General features: G+C 40.9%; 1 protein-coding gene across 5 annotated transcripts in view; it reads right to left on the reverse strand.

Moving 5' to 3' along the window:
• Positions 1–16,801, reverse strand: part of prkcz (protein kinase C, zeta) — a 612,152-nt gene that overhangs the window by 369,523 nt on the left and 225,828 nt on the right. For all 5 annotated transcript variants that reach the window (XM_041206302.1, XM_041206300.1, XM_041206299.1 and 2 more), the window contains one exon: positions 13,491–13,576. In XM_041206302.1, coding sequence (XP_041062236.1) covers positions 13,491–13,576 — 86 coding nt within the window. The remainder of the gene's footprint in view (positions 1–13,490; positions 13,577–16,801) is intronic.

Raw genomic sequence — 16,801 nt, forward strand, 5'->3', positions numbered from 1 at the left:
TTAACAAATTACTGCAACTGATTATTGCTGCTAGACATAACCCCCATTATAATTTTATAATTATATAACTTTATAATTATTCATACAATGTTCCTACAGCTAACCTCTTTACCCAATACATCCAGAACATCATAGCTGCCATCTCCCTTACTGCATAAATTAAATCAGGGACTTCTATTACTACACACAACTACATACTTTTCAGCTTTAAATTCCATATTGTACCTGTTTCAGCTAAACAAAATAAATGTCAGCCGTTCGTTGGTTCATTCCCCAGGGCAATGTCTTGGTCAGAGTCAAGCTGCCGGGATTAAATTTCAAACAATGTTTGGCAGTTGACTGTCAGTCACCATCCACTGTGCATCTTCCATGGCAACTCCTCTACCAGAGTTCACTCGCCAACCAATCAACACTCTCTTCTCACACAGTATAAATGTTGTTTCCCTTGACATTTGTATTTTTTTGCGAATTGTCCTCGAGTGCAAGACGAAAAGCTTTGATGAAAAAGTCTCTTTTTTCAGCAATACTCATGTTCTGTACTACCAAACAACCAATGTACTGATCTCATCCCTTATTAAGAGTGCTATCCCACCCCCTTTTCCTTTTTGATTACCCCTCCTAAATGCTGAATACCCTTGGATATTCAGTTCCCAATCTTGGTCACGCTGTTGCCATGTCTCCATAATGCCAATTACCCCATTTATCTCAATTTGTGCATTCAGATCAACAACATTTTTGCAACTGCTATGTGCATTCAGATAGAGTGACTTTAATTCTGTTTTTTTAACATTATTCTCTATTCTGATCCTATTTGATGCTTGACAATGTTTGGTCTGTTTTCTATTTTCATTTTCTACTTTCTTTTACCAGTTTTGCTTCCCTCAAATCTGAGCTCCCTCTCAGGTTCCCACCCCCCTGCCAATCTAGTTTAAACCCTCCCCAAAAGCACTAGTGAAACTCCCCACAAGGATGTTAGTCCTGGTCCTGCCAAGATGCAGTCTGTCCATCTTTAACAGAACAGGTCCCAGTGTCTCAGAAATCTGATGAACTCCTTCCTGCACCAGTTCTCCAGCCACGTGTTCAGCCACTTAATTCTCCTATTTCTATGCTCACTAGCACGTGGGTCTGGAAGTAATCCTGAGATTACTTTAGAGGCCCTGCTTTTCAATCTCCTTCCTATATCCCTGCAATCTGCTGTCAGGACCGCAACTCCGTTCCTACCCAAGTCATTGGTACTGACTTTCCCCCCAAAGAATGTTCTGCAGCCGCTCCGTGACATTCTCGACCCTGGCACTAGGGAGGCAATATACCATCCTGAAGACAGGTCTAGGCCACGGAAACGTCTGCTTGTTCCTCTAACTAACGAATTCCCTATCATACTCCTCTTCCCCTCCTGTACAGCTGACCTGCCCATGGAGCCACGAACTTGGCTGTGGCTGCACTACTGTGAGGATCAAATGCCCTCACCAGTATCCAAAACAGAAAACCGATTAGCAAGCGGGACCACAAGGGACTCCTGCACTACCTGCCTGGTTTTCTTGGACTGCAAGGCAGTCATCCATTCCCCTTTCTGCCTCCATGCTCCTAGCCTGTGTGACCAACTGTCTGAACATGCTATCCACATAGCTCTCAGCCTCGCAGATGTGCCACAGTGACTCCAGCCACCACTCGAGCTCCGAAAGCCTGAGCTCAAGTTTCTGCAGCTGGGGGTACTTCCTGCACATCTAGGTCACTGGTAGCATCCACAACTTCCCACATACTACAGGACATACATCCCACATGACCAAGCTGCCCTGCCATGCCTTAACTTTAATTTACTTACACTAACTTAATCAACATAAAATAAATTTTATTTGGCCTTAACTTAATAAACCTTACAACTATTGATAAACCTTAGAGTACTGATAAATTTGACTAATACTTAACACACTTTACTTGTTGTAATAAACCTCACTTAAAGCACCTCTTTCTCCTGTGCACCGAATTCCCACATAAACCTAATTCACTACTCACTCAGTCTATGTCTCACTCAGGTATACTAACCTGACCATGCGCCCCTTACTGACCTCTTTAGGTTTGGAGAACTAGCCTTTTCATCTTCGATTTTTTTTACATTGGGAAGCAAAGTGCCTCTGCTCTGCACTCTCCAATAACTCTGTGTAGATTAAGAAATTCAACGCATGGTAGAATCATGAACTTACATCCATGCCTACAACATAATACTCTGCTACACTGAAGCAATGTGCCCCCACCCAACATTTTAAAATAAGTTACACATAGAAATATTACAAAAATGTTTTCGAAAATTATTCTGCAGCTTTAATCCAAACTGAATTTGATCACCTATGGTAACAAAGTCAAAATGTGAGCTGGATGGCGATTAAACACATTGTTGTGCCATTAATTAATTCAGTCAATATTATACATTGTTGTACCAAATTTAAGTGTTCATTCCCCACACAACATTCTTGTAATTTCACCAATGTATCCTGGGAAAGCTGCTGCAAAACAGCTGTGCCATAATGGGTGAGGGAAACAACAAGACAACATGGAAGTCAAATGGCAAAGAGAAAAAATGAAAACATGAATGAGTAGAAGCATATGAACTTATGAATTAATTACAGAACAACATTAGCAGTTGTGGTTAGGTTACCACTGGAGAATTATAAAAAGGTTGTTAAATTATGACATGTTTGTGATTATCTGACCTCAGGGATAGTGTTATCACATGCAGTTTCCTCTAATACAAGAAATATTCCACATAGTACAGTAAATATAAGGTAAAGTAAGATAAACAGATTGGAGCATGCTTACCAGGGAAATCAAGGAGTTCAAATTACATCCTAAATCTTAAGTAATTCCAATCAACATGTGTTATAACTTTTAAGCATATTCAACATATTCCAAACTGTTACCAAACCTACATGGAGAGCAATTCCATAGTAGGTGCTCTCCTATGGCATTGCACACAATGTCAGAGAACAAGGTTACCCCTTCGCCCACCTTTAATTCTGTGTTGGTGATTACCTGTTCCTCATTTTTTGCTTCTGTCTCTCTATTTGTTATTCTCTGAAACTTATCTACCCTTTAGCAGCTCTTTTGGCTGCTCTCTGACCTTTTCTCTGTCATCTTTACCTTTGGATGGAGATGATGTGTAGGTAGTAGTGGTGTGGTAATGAAAAGAACCATTAATTGCTGAAGGCTGCTTTTAGACTTGGAATGTGACATAAGGCCCTAAGTGGCCTCGCTTTCCCACTCAAATCATCTCCCATAGCCTTTAATCATCATATTAATTAACAATTTCCAAATTCTCTCTCTTTGACGTCCCACTCAACCCATGAGATCCCCTCTCCTTTGCATCACTGAAACTCAATTTACAATTAATCCACCAGCCATTCTCCACCATACCCACTCACTCCTCCTCAACTGTAGCCACCAAAAGGAATCCTCAGCCTCAAGTAGTTCCGCTCCCTCAATCTATCTCCTTTATTTTAAGACTAAACCTTTTAAAGAGAGAAACCAAATTGCAAAGAGATCTTTCTCTTATCTGCCCTTCTCTCTTCTTGTCTGATGTTATAGATTAGAATCTTGCCTCAATGGTGTATGTGATAAGCATTGATTTTTTTTTTCTTTTGTTAAAAAAAAGTGGCATAATCAGGTGATTTCAGAATTCAACTTTTTGCTATCTTAAGTCTCTCCTCCACCTTCTCTGTTTGGATACACTGTTTATAGAACACAATATGTGATTAATTTAACTTTTTTCTCTCATTCGCCAATACATATACAAGCAAACACAAGCAAAATACTGTGGATGCTGGAAATCTGAAATAAAAACAGAAAATGCTAAAATTACTCAGTAGGTCCTGCAGCATTTGTGGAGTGAGAAACAAAGTTAACAGCCATAATCTTGTGCTCTCACTGGTGGTGAGCTTGGAGGCGGGAAGGACATTTACTGAGCAGAGATGTTAGTGTACTGGAAACTCACCGTTGCCAGAATTAAGTTCTGGGCAGGAACCTTCCTGCCCTGCCACCAATTAAGGCCCTTAAGTGGCCACTTAATAACCATTTAAGGGCCTCATCCCACCGCCGCTGGTGTTAACTCAGCCACAGACGGGCATGTCACCATTCAGTGTGCACAATAGGTAAAACTTTGTGGCCAGCTTCTCACCTCCAGGGCTGGTGGGGGGTGGTGTGTCCCTCGATCCAAGGCATTTGGTGCCTGATCAAGGGATTGAACAACGTAAAGGGGGAACCCGCTGAGAGCCACCCCGCTGCTCTAGCTGTGAACCCTCTGCAGCCCTCTCCCCGCATCCCCCACCTGCCCCCAAAACAATACTTATCTGTGGCCTGGGTTACTCTGCAACCCTGGGATTCCAATGCCTGTTGTTCCAGCAACAGCCACAGTCTTCCCAGTGGCGCAGCTGAGCACAAGAGCTACAGGCCACTAACTGGCCAGAAGCTTTAGGTAGGCAAGACCTGCACTCCTGGGGTCTTGATTCCAAGAGAAGGCCTGCTGCTGGCCTCATCACTGCCTGACTGGCATCTGATCCAGCAGGCCTTCTCAAAAAGAGCGCAGGACTTTTGCCAGTTCTCCAGCCAGTAGGTGACACCACAACAAGATTCCGTCCAATGCTTTGGGCCTATGACTTACATCAAAATTGGGAAAGGTTAGAATTCTAATAGGTTTTGAGCAAGTCAAGGGAGGATGGTGGGAAGATCACCAGTGATAGGGTGGAGAGATTAAATGACCAAAAGTATCATAGTGCAAGGCCAAAGAGGGTGGTAATAGGACAAGTAAAGAAATTAAAGATGTGTTTACAGGAGGTGTGAATGGCAGAATCGAAGCCACCCGAAAGCAAAGGAAACAAGAGAGAAAATAAAACAAACCAGCAAAGAAACACGAAACAAAATGGAGGCAGAGGTTATGATTTAACGTTGGTGAACTAAGTACCAAAGCACATCTTTTTTTAAAAAAAAATACTCAATATAAATATTACTTCAGTAAAGTACAGCTAACTGGTGCACCCCAAGGCTTCAACCATGAAGGCATTAAGTCATAGAAAAGACAATGTTGAGAAGGACATAAGACAAACAGAGACCAAACTAACAAATGGAAAAAAAAACTTTTATATGGATGAGTATAGATAAAGGGAAAATCAACTGGAAAATTGATACAAAATAAAACAGAAGTGGAAAACATTTAAATAATGATCAAGAGAGATAGGATGAAAAAAATATATCACACTAAAAAGCATGAACAAACGAACCACAAATGATAAGACCATGGATGAAAAAAGAAATAAGGGCAAAATTGGAACTGAAGTAAAAGGCACACAGTAAGTACATAGATTATGACAAAGGGAATATGAAAAGATCAGGAAATAGCTCAAAACACAATTAGGAAAACAAAGGGAAATTACAAAATTAAATTATAAAGAATATAAAGATATTAAAAGTATTCAAAAATACACATAAAAGAAAAAAAAACAAGATGAGGGAGGACCACAAAGGAATGCACAATCTTAACTCATGGGTAATGACAGCAAAATGCCAAAAATATTGAATAGTTAGTTACTTTGCTTAATATTTACCTAACACGGTGAGGACACTAACACAGTGAGCATGACAATAGAAGAGATCAAAGATTGTGCAAGAAAATGGTGTTGAGGTCGAAGATCAGTCATGATCTTGTTGAATGGCAGATCAACCTTGAGGGCCTACTCCTGTTCCTATTTCCTATGTTCCTATTTAAGATAGAAAAGGGAGATAACTGATCAACTAATCAATCTTAGAGAAGATAAAACCTCTGGGCCGATGGATTTCACCTGCACATATTAAAACAAATTAAGAAAGAGATAACAGAGGCATTAGTGCCAGAGATTATTGCACACTTTTTATATAAAAAAGTACTCAATATAAATATTACTTTTGTAAAGTACAGTAAACTGGTGCATCTTGAGGCTTTAGTTATTGCTGTAATTAAAATTGGAGGGATAACAAGTCCAGGAACTACAGACCAATTGGTTTAATGCTGTTGGTAGGAAAAGAAAATAAAATTCTTACCCAAGGATGTTAATAGAAAAATATTTAAAAATTGAAGATATAATGATAGCACAGAATTCAATCTCTTGACTTTTTGAAAAATAACAGAAAAGGCATATAAGGGTAACACATTACACATGATATATTTGGATTTCAAAAAGTCTTTAATGAGGTCTGATAGCAGATTCATGACAAGGTCAAGAGTCAAGTGTCATGTTGCAAGCTGGATACATAAGAGAAAACAGAGTAAAGATTAATTACTCAGGCTAGCACAAGGTGGGAAATGGTGTTCCACAAGGACCAGAGCTGGGACCACTGTTGTTCATAACTTACATAAACGAATTGAACTCAGGAATCAAAATCAAAATTTGCAGACAACACCAAATTGAGGCTGCAATTAATACTGAGGAGGGCTGCAACAAAATATAGAAAGGTATTAAAAAGTTGTTGAATGGGCATGTGATTGACAAAGGAAATTCAGCAAGTGTGAGGTAGTACATTTTAATAGAAAGAATAAGCAGGCCACATACTCCTTTGAAAATTGGTATCCAGGTAGGTGGACGATCAGAGGAATTTTGAAGTACAGATCTGCAAGCCACTAAAAAGCAGCAATGCAAGTTAAAAATAGCAAGCAATGCAACAGGGCTAATTTCTAGGGGTACAGAATTGAGAAGCAGAGACGTTGGCCCATAACTTCCAAACTACTGGTATCGTACCCTGGAGGTACTCCAAAGATGTGCTGCCCACCACCACCCCCACCCCTACCAGAAGTCCCCATGCAAGGATTGCAGGCATGTTCAAACTTCTGTTGATAAATAATAAAAACTTCTGCAATCAGACCACTATTTCACTACTTGATATCAGACTTGGTTAAATGCTCAATATCTTATAATGTAAGCTCTTGTAAAACAGACAACAGGCATTTGAAATTGTGGAATCAGCCACTGTCTAAACACTTCCACTGTGACAATCTTTCAAAAGCATTAGCTGTTATGGCATATGATTGATTAGTTAAGCAGTTAATACAAAAGCCCATAAACATCTCATACACAAACTACATTAAAGGAATAATTGCTATTATGAAAGTGAGGGGTTACACAATGGGCACTATATATTGTACCTCAAGCCATTGTGAAACCATTGTGAGTGATGACCATATAAGTTAGAGGAACCTACACAAAGCGCAGAGAACTTGCAACCACTACTGGCAAATTTTCAAACCATTCAGTAAACTAACTTAAGTTTTAATTAATCTTTCACAAAACAATGTTTAAAGTAATAAGATATGACAGAATACCAAACTAAACACTTTCCTTTCATTATCTTTTAACAAAGAGTGCAGACTGATGGGTTAAACTGTATCTCTTCCTGGTGGAAAGATAGTAAGCAAAGGAATTTTGGGCAGTTAGTTACTAACAGCCACATCATTGAAAATTTTGAAATATATAGCAGATAAATCAACATGCAAAGAAAAAAAAGATTAACACCTGCAGCATAGCCCTATTTCAGAATGAAGGTCAACAGTTCTAATGACCAGTACATTAACCTCCCTTCCCTTTCGAATGCTGATTTAACTGGCTGTATCATTCTAGAATTTTCCGTTTAAATCAAATTTCCAGCATTCATGTTTTATCCTGTTATTCCAAGTAGACATCAGCCCGCAGCATAAAACTGCCAAAACAAACTTAGGAGTCTCGTCTACAAGACCACAAAGATGGCTGGAAAGGAATTACATGATGTCAATGCTTTCATAGAAAAAGATGCCTGGAAGTTGAGGACACGGTCCTTGGAAGGATTAAAAGGTATAGCTAGGCACTTAGAGGTGGAGTTCTACCCAAAAGCCAGAAAAACAGAAATTTTAAAATGGGTGGCAAAACATTTTGAGGTGGAAATTGAGCACACTGAAACAGATAAATTAGTGGCAGAGAAATTAATATGGGAGCAATGGAAATTGAAACTGGAATTTGAGGAAACGGGAAAAGAGAGACAGGAACAGAAGTAGGAGACCATTTCCAGGAAAGAGAAAAAGGAATGAGGGTTTAAATTAAAACAACTCAAGAACACTTCAAAATCTCCCAAACAGCTATGAAAAAACAGGCAGACAAACATGCCAGGGCCCGAGCCTTTCAGCCACGAGACTACATGCTAGTGCTCCTACCAATACTGTGTAAACACCTAAAAGCCTGGTCCAGTAGTCTGTACAGAATAACAAAGAAGCTTGGGGAGGTAAAAGCAGGAAAAAGCAAAGGCTGTGTCATGTTGACATGATAAAACAATATCACAGTTAAGGAGGGGTAAGCAGGTCATGGTTAGCCCAATAACAACAGACCTGGAGGACAAGAGAAACTGTGAGGATGAATCTAAGGGAGATGTGTGTGAGACTCACTTTGTTCAGCTAGCAAACACAGGAATTCTAGTGAAATTGGACACTTTATTCACCCACCTAAATGCAGAATAGCGAGGAGAGCTGACAAGGATGCTCACTGCATATAACGGCATATGTAGAGACAAGCCAGGATGCAACACTTTAGCTCTACATGATGTGAATGTGGGAGAGGGCCTCCCATAAGACAACATCCTTACCATTGGGTCTAGATTCAGGAGGCGATTAACTAATAGAGCCTAGCATCAGTTGCTGGAGCTCCCCAGTTGCATTCATGCCCAAGCCAGATGGCTCCACAAGGTTTTGCATTGACTACTGCAAGGTTAATGCAGTGACCGTAGTCAACACCTACCCGATTTCTGCCTGCAAGATTACATAGATAGGATAGGCATCGCAACTTTCATTACAATGATAGATTTACTCGAGATATTCGCAGGTTTCCTTGACTGACCACACACAAGAAATCTCCAACTTCATGACTCCAGATGGGTTATATCAGTTTCGAGTCATGCCACTTGGACTCAAATGACAGCCACCTTTCAAAGATTGACAAACCAAGTAGTGGTGGACTTATCCAATTTTGTAACGTACCTAGACAACCTCCTAGTGTACAGTGACACCTGGGAAACACACTTACAGCAATTGGAAGCCCTGTTCCAGAAATTATAGTCTGTTAACCTCGTAGTCAACCTCACAAACAGGGAGTACACTAAAACTCAGGTGACCTATCTGGACACATTGTGGATCAAGGACAAGTACTAAGGAGCTAGAAAGATACAAGCAGTGGTAGAGTTTCCTATTCCCACAGTAAAACAGGAAATCATGAGATTTTTAGGAACGCATGGCTTTTACCGCAAGTTTGTCCCGCACTTCAGCACTGTAGCTGCTCTGTTGGCAGACCTACTACAGAAAAATGCAAAAGTAGTATGGACCGACAAATTTCAGAAACGTTTCAAGAAGCTGAAAGCCACCTTAGTAAACGATCCAGTGCTAAAAGCTCCAGACTCTAACCATGCATTTAAAATAGCCATTGATGCTAGTGACCTCAGGGTAGATAAAAGCAAAATCTTCTGATTAGCCACTTCACAGCCTTCCAGACTTAACATCGAGTTCAACAACTTCAGACCATGAACTCTCTCCTCCACCCCCACCCCTTTCTGATCCCACCCCTTTTTTCTTATTCATTTTAATTTTTAAAAATTTTTATGTATTTATTTTCCCCCCTACATTTTCATTATTATTATTTTTAAAATATATTTCCACTTTATTCATTGTTTTATCCCCAACTTTTAGCCTTTTCGATCTTTTTTCCCACCACCATCCCCTCCCCCCACCCCACCCCCATTAGGGCCATCTGTCACTTTCCAGAGTGCTTACCCTGGTCCGGCCATTATCACATTCTGCTTTCCACTCTCAATGTCACCATTAGTATGTCCTTTAGCCAGAACCACCACTAATAACAACTCTTTGACCTTTTGTTTATGACATCTTTGCCTCCACCTATCGCTGGCCTTCTATCCAGCTTCACCTGTTCTGCCCCCACTTAAACAGTATACATATCACCACATTTCTACTTCCCTTCAGCTCTGAAGAAGTCATATGGACTCAAAACGTTAACTCTGTCTTTCTCTCCACAGATGCTGTCAGACCTGCTGAGTTTTTCCAGCATTTTTTGTTTTAGTGTTGACCTGAGGGTAGGGGCTGTTCTCCTCCAGAAGGATGAATCAGGAATAGAGACCAATCAGGTATTTCTCCAAAAAAACTGAACATCAGAAATGGTATTCCACAGTAGAAAAAGAAACCCTAGGTTTCATACTGGCTCTCAAACCTTTGAGATATATATATGAGATAGACACGGAGACACCACAGTCTATGTTGACCACACCCTTTGACTTTTTTGTAGAAATTCAAAACTCAGAATGCAAAGTTATTACTTTATTCCACTGGAATAAAAAAAGAAAATGCTGGAAAAACTAAGCAGGTCTGACAGTGTCTGGGGTGAGAGAAACAGAGTTAACATTGAGTTGGTATGACTCTTCTTCAAATCTGTTTTTATTTCAGATTTCTAGCATCCATAGTATTTTGCTTTTAGCTTGCTGTTATTCCGCTGGAGTTAGTTTCTCTAATCATATCACCTAAAAATCACCACATTGCAGGGAAATCAAATGTGATTGCAGATGCCCTGTCCAGACTTAGAGATCCAGTCAAAACTAATGGGATAATCCAGATCAGGGTTAAGAGAATGAATGGAAGTGAATGTATTTTTTTTGTTTTGTGTTTGCCATATTCCAAGGTGAAGGTGAGAAATAAACAAATCACCCTCATGGGAGTGTGAAGAGAGAGGCATTTCATATAATCCAGGTATCCATCAAAACTTGTAACTGTCTTTTAAGGAAAAGACATTAAAAATACAAAATACTGGATATTGAACCAATGGTTGCCACAGACAGATATACCCAAAGCATCTTGGAAACAGACAAGGGTGAAGTATTTCAAGACAAGGCTGCCCAGCCATAACAGAGAGATTGCATGTGATATAGGTGGGGTCAAGCAAGTCTTCAGCTGAGAAGACAGGCCGAAGGCTGTGCTCTCTCCTTTGGAATATGTGTCGCCTGCTGGAGAAGCCAACTCTACCAGAAACCTACCAGCAAAGCAAGATCTTGTAATAATTGCATCATCTACATCTGACCGCATCCAAGAAACCAACTAACCCAAATCAGCCACAGCATTTAAAACCTAACCCTCAAGGACAATTAAAGGACACTTAACCATATATTCTTTTACCTTTTTTACTGAAGTCTAACTTACCTTATTTCTGATATGCGCGCATTTGCATGTGTGTGTATATGAGTGTGAGTGATTACATAGGGCCGAGTGCTTGACGTCAGGTTATTTTTCTCAGTTTTAGGGGTTAATAAATTTGCTCTTTGACTCCAGAAAACCTTGTTTGATTAACTCCTTATTACTCACAGTTTAAATAGTTTTGAAAATGCATATCCTCATAAAAAAGAAACTTCGGCCCTTTTTGTGACCGAGTAGGTTGAATAGAGGTCAGCCAGTTCTTCACTGCTCACCTGGTCGTAACAAACTTTATGCAGTGTCCAAATTTTATAGACCAGAAAACAAAAAAGTTATAAGCATGTAACATGCACGTGCACACATGCATGCACAGGCACACAGGCATATTTCTTCAAATAATATTAAAATATTTTTAAAATAAGCAGATGGTGTTAGAAGCTGAAGCAAAGTATTCCATCAGTCCATTCTATTGAGAAAATTAGGTATACTACACATGCTCAATGAGTAAATTAAACTCAGATCAAAGACTGATCACTTCCTCGTATCCCTCATACCCACTTCTAAGCCTTGATTTTATTTGTTTCCTGGGGTGTAGGCATCGCTGGCTAGACCAACATTTATTGTCCACCCCTAACTGACCTTGTGGTAGTGGGTGTAGGTACACCCACAGCGCTGTAAGGAAGGGAGTGCCAAAATTTTGACCCAGCAACAGTGAAGGAACAACGATATAGGTCCAAGTAGGGATGGTGTGTGGCGTGGATGGGAACTTGCAAGTGGTGTTCCCATGCATCTGCTGCCCTTGTCCTTCAAGGTAATAGAGGTTGTAGGTTTGGACGGTGCTGTTGAAGGAACCTTGGCGAGTTGCTGTGCTGCCCCAGGAAAATAAACTCCCCAAGTCACCTACAATCATTTGTCTGATATTAAGTCCTGGATAAACCACAATTTTGTCCAGCTAAGCATCAGGAATAGATAGTCTACATCCTCCCAGCATCACACCCCCTACCCCACAACAAACCTATGTTCCCTCACCAATTCCATATCCTCTCCAGCCATCATCTCAGGCCGAGCAAGACTGTTTGTAACCTGTGTTCTATTCGACCAAGCTGAAGTTTGACTGTATTGTCTCCATCAAATAAAACCACCTATTTCTAACTCCATACCATCATCTATCTACACCCATGCCTCACCCCATCTGCTGCTGAAATCATGCATATTTTTTTAATCACCTCCAGGTTTGACTATCCAATAGTGTACTGGCTGAAATCCCATCCCTGAACCTTCATAAACTTGAGCTTATCTGAAACTCTGATGCCTGCTCATCATCAGTCGCTGACTTACATCAGTTCCTGTCCCAGCAGTGCATCCATTTTAAAATTCTCATCCTCATGTTTAAATCCCATCATACCTCCCTGTCTTTCTAAACTCCTCCATCCCTTAGGAAACAGTGTTCCTCCAACTCTAGCCTCTTAAGCATACACCCCTCCTTTTTCCCCACCATTCATGTCCATGCCTTCAGCCATCTAATCCATGGATTCTGGAGTTAGCTCCTGAAACCTCCAACTCTCTCATCCTCAGAATTATGTTAAAAGATACCTTTTTAAAATCTAGCTTTTAGGTACCTTTCCTATTATCATCATCATATCTGGCTCAGATTAAATTTTTGTCCAATTGCATTCCTGAAAAGCATCAAGGCACATTTTCCTGCATTAAAGTGATATATAAATGAAGTTGGCTGTATTCTAAAAGTTTTAAATTGTGCATTACCCTTTTAACTCAATAAGCACCAAAATAGCTGGCGAGGACAAATTAGCCAATATTTTATAAGTACACTATTAAGAAAGCCCAAATAACATCCTCTCAAAATGCCTAATGCCAGCCAGCATGTAAAGGCAATTAGCAAAGCAAAATTTTTTAAAATGTTTCAGCTTTCAAGGAGGAAATAGTTGCAAACTGTAGGTTATAGATAACCATGGTGAATGTTGCTTGCGTTGCAATTTAAAGTCAATCGACACAAACAATAGCATGTTGAAATCGAGTGAAATACAAAGTCTACTACATTGATGGTCCCTGTGGTAAATAATGCACAAAGCATCACTTAATCTCTCTCTCCCACTCATGCTCCCAAATGGAATATGTTCTGAATATTTTTACATGCATTGCGCCAATGGAAGACTAATTACTATAAATACCTGTAACGTCTGGAAAAGGCAACATTAGCACACAAACAGATACCGGTATTGAAAAAGAAACAAAGCAATTTACTCACCCTGTTAAATCGTTTGGCCTGAAAGAGATGTCCATTCACACGGTAAAGCTTCCGCCATCTTCTAGCCCCACGCCTATAAATTGATTCTAGAATAGAGAGAAAGAAGATGTAAAAAACCAGCATAGTGTATCGCTTACTAATCAGTTGCATGAAGCAAGATGCTGTACAATTGGTATGACCATCTCTCTTTCCTTCTCTCTCTGTGTCACAGCACGCCTCACACAGTCTGAGCAACAAACTAAAGAATCATGGAGATCCAGTGACAAGATGCTGCCAGGTTTCTGTGGGACAAAGAGAAAAGGGAAAAAAAGAAAATCACCCCTTCATTGCCTGTTTACATGCCACATTCACATGTTATTACTTTAATCTTAATATAATTCCAGGGCTGCTGTCTTTTGAAAACACAGGTGAAACAGAGACAAGGCATGATGTGCATTCGGAGGTTTCCTTGGCTACAGCAGTTTTTTTTTTAAACTGGAATTTTACAATAATTTTGTTGCCATATAATCCGCTGGAGAATAACAAAAACACCAAAGTAGAGGTGTTTGAGCACACCCCTTCCCTCACAGAGTACTTTATATAGGGTTGAAAACAGGGATGCAAAATAGTACTGGCTCTGATGTGAAATCTCGTCACTGCAGCAATTAAATCACAAAGCTATTTGTAAGACAAACACTGCTGTCAACGAGACTAAAGCAGAAAATTAAGCTGATTCCCACATTCTGACTCATACACAATGAGCAGAATTTTCAAAACACGACACTTGTGTTTTATAAATAAAACACAACTAATCATAAGGAAGCCAATAAAATGAAAGTCTTGAATTTCTGAAGCACTTTTACGACCTCAGGACATAGCAAAGTGTTTTAAACCTAATGGATTATTTTGAAATTCAATTACTGTTTTGTAGAAAAATGGAAGGAATCAGAAGGATTCAACTGGCACTGGTGCAAATGTTAGTGCATTGGGTTCCTAACCTGTTATCCATCAATAACTAACATTGCAATGTTCGTGAGTGAAAGAAAGAAGGTCAAACCAATTAAATCACTGCTCTGCATTCCATTCCTTATCCTAGGGCAATATTCAGAGAAGGAAGGTTACAGAATAAAAGCAGGCCTTGTGGCAAAATAAGTAGCATCCCTGCCTCTGAGCAAGAAGCTCCTGGTTTGAGTCCAACTCCAGGACTTGATGGCCAAGCAAGATGAGTTCACAACAAGTTGAGCATCAACCTGCAAATCCTTCTGACACAAGTAAATGGGAGACGGTGAAGAATGGGAGAGATTTCTCGTCAGCCAAGGAAGAAAGTTGGAGCATCTACCATCATTATCCATAGTTCCAGACTACAACATGCATGTGAAAAAAAGGGAACTGTAACATACTACCACACAGCATAGTAACAGGCTACTTGATCCTTGGATTGGATTTTCTCACCCTCGGGGAGACAGGATTGGAGGCAGGGGTCTGGGAAATAGGTGTGAGCTGTGTCGCGAAGGCTCCCCGTACATTCCTGCTGCTGGGGAATTTTCCCAAGATCGGGTGGGAAATCATGTCGCCTGCCTGCTCCATGGACACAGGTAGCCAATTATGGTAATTGAAGTTCCAATTAGAGACAATTTTGCGCTGGCATTTTACCAACATCAGAGCAGCCCCTGCTGTGTAGTTGCCGGTTCAATCGAGGCATGAATGCTTCCGAGTGCACTTCTATGTTGAGGAACCCTCACAGTCCTCAACCTGCCTCAGCAGTGCCCACCTCCCCTGGTGAGGCTGCTGAGGCTCCAGAGCTGCGGGCCCTCTTTTGGGCCTGCAGGATCTAAAAACCCTCCTGTCATTCTTAATAGGACAATGAATGCAGAGACAGCCAAGTAGAAGACCATCGAGAAAAATTGCACCAGCATGCGTGCTACCAGTATGTGGAGGCTATGAACTTCTGTTTGGTCCTCAAGCCTGAGGGAAAATTTAGCCCATTAGGTCGGCAAAATAGCTTTGGTACCTCAAATCTTATGCTCCTGTTTTTCCCCCATATTCTTTAAAATTCCTCTTTTTCAATCAAACTCTACTTCAGCACAAAAATTCTACATTCTAACCATCGTGTGTGTGAAGATTTTTTCCTCCCAACCTTCCCTTCAACTCATTCTATGATTACATTTAATTTGTGACCTCTGATTAATGATTTGTTGATCAACCTACCAGTACCCTTCATCCTCAACAGATTCAGTGAAAGCAAAATAAACTTAAGTCACTCTTCGGAAGTGTAACCAATCATTCCTGGTTACATCCTGCTAAATCTATGCTGCGCAATTTCACTTATAACAATATTTTCTTGAAGCGCCGCTTTTAGTTTCTGAACAACATGACTTTTGTGGTTTAACATCATTGTCGATATGAAGTGTGTCGGTGTAAGATTTTGGAGCATTATTTTCCAGTTCAAATACCCAGTTTTAATATCAAGACATTCCTGGGTCAGGTATAGTCTGATTAGCTGCAGAATAAATTTCTTTCTACAGTAAGGCCTCATTTTAAGGCACCCTGCTTAAAGTGGTTTTGGCCTCTTTCAATTTGTGGTTTTATATCATCTGCACTCTGGCCCTGCCACCCCAATCTGCACTCCAGGCCAGCTGCCACCATGTTCTGATCCCAGAGCCGCCGCAGTCACCTGAGAACCAGGCTGCTGAAGGAAAGCAAGGCCTGAGATCTGAGAGCATGAGCGCAGGGCAGGGACAGGAAACTGCCAGCTGCCGATTAGGTGATAAAGTGAGTAACCCGGGGCAGGGGAGGGATTGGGGCCCCTAGCTCTTTTGGCGGCCCCTGTAGACTGTCAGGGGCCCCTAGCTCTTTTGGCGGCCCCTGTAGACTGTCAGGAAGGGGTCCAGGCTCTGGACAGAGAGGGAAAGGACAGAGAGACAGAAACTGAATGGAGAAGCAGAGACAGCGAGAGAGAGAGAAAGGAAAGAGAGGCAGTGACAGAAGGGGAAAAGAGAGAGAGACAAGAGACAGAGACAGATTGGGAAAGGGGGGAGGTGGAGAGGGAGAGACAGAGTGATAGAGAGACAGACAGACACAGAATGGGAAAGGGGGCAGAGAGAGAGACAGACAGACACACACACACACACACACACACACACACACACACACACACACACACACACACACACACACACACACACACACACACACACACACAGAGTGGAAAAGGAGAAAAACAGAGACAGGATAGAGTGAGAAAGGAAAGGAAGCAAAAAGGTTGAGCTGGGTTTCAGGAGTGCTGTGGGTGATACACCAATGCTGTGCAACTTGGGGCTTGTTTGGGTGAT

The sequence above is a fragment of the Carcharodon carcharias genome, chromosome 15 (assembly GCF_017639515.1).
Source record: "Carcharodon carcharias isolate sCarCar2 chromosome 15, sCarCar2.pri, whole genome shotgun sequence".
Classification (NCBI taxonomy): domain Eukaryota; kingdom Metazoa; phylum Chordata; class Chondrichthyes; order Lamniformes; family Lamnidae; genus Carcharodon; species Carcharodon carcharias.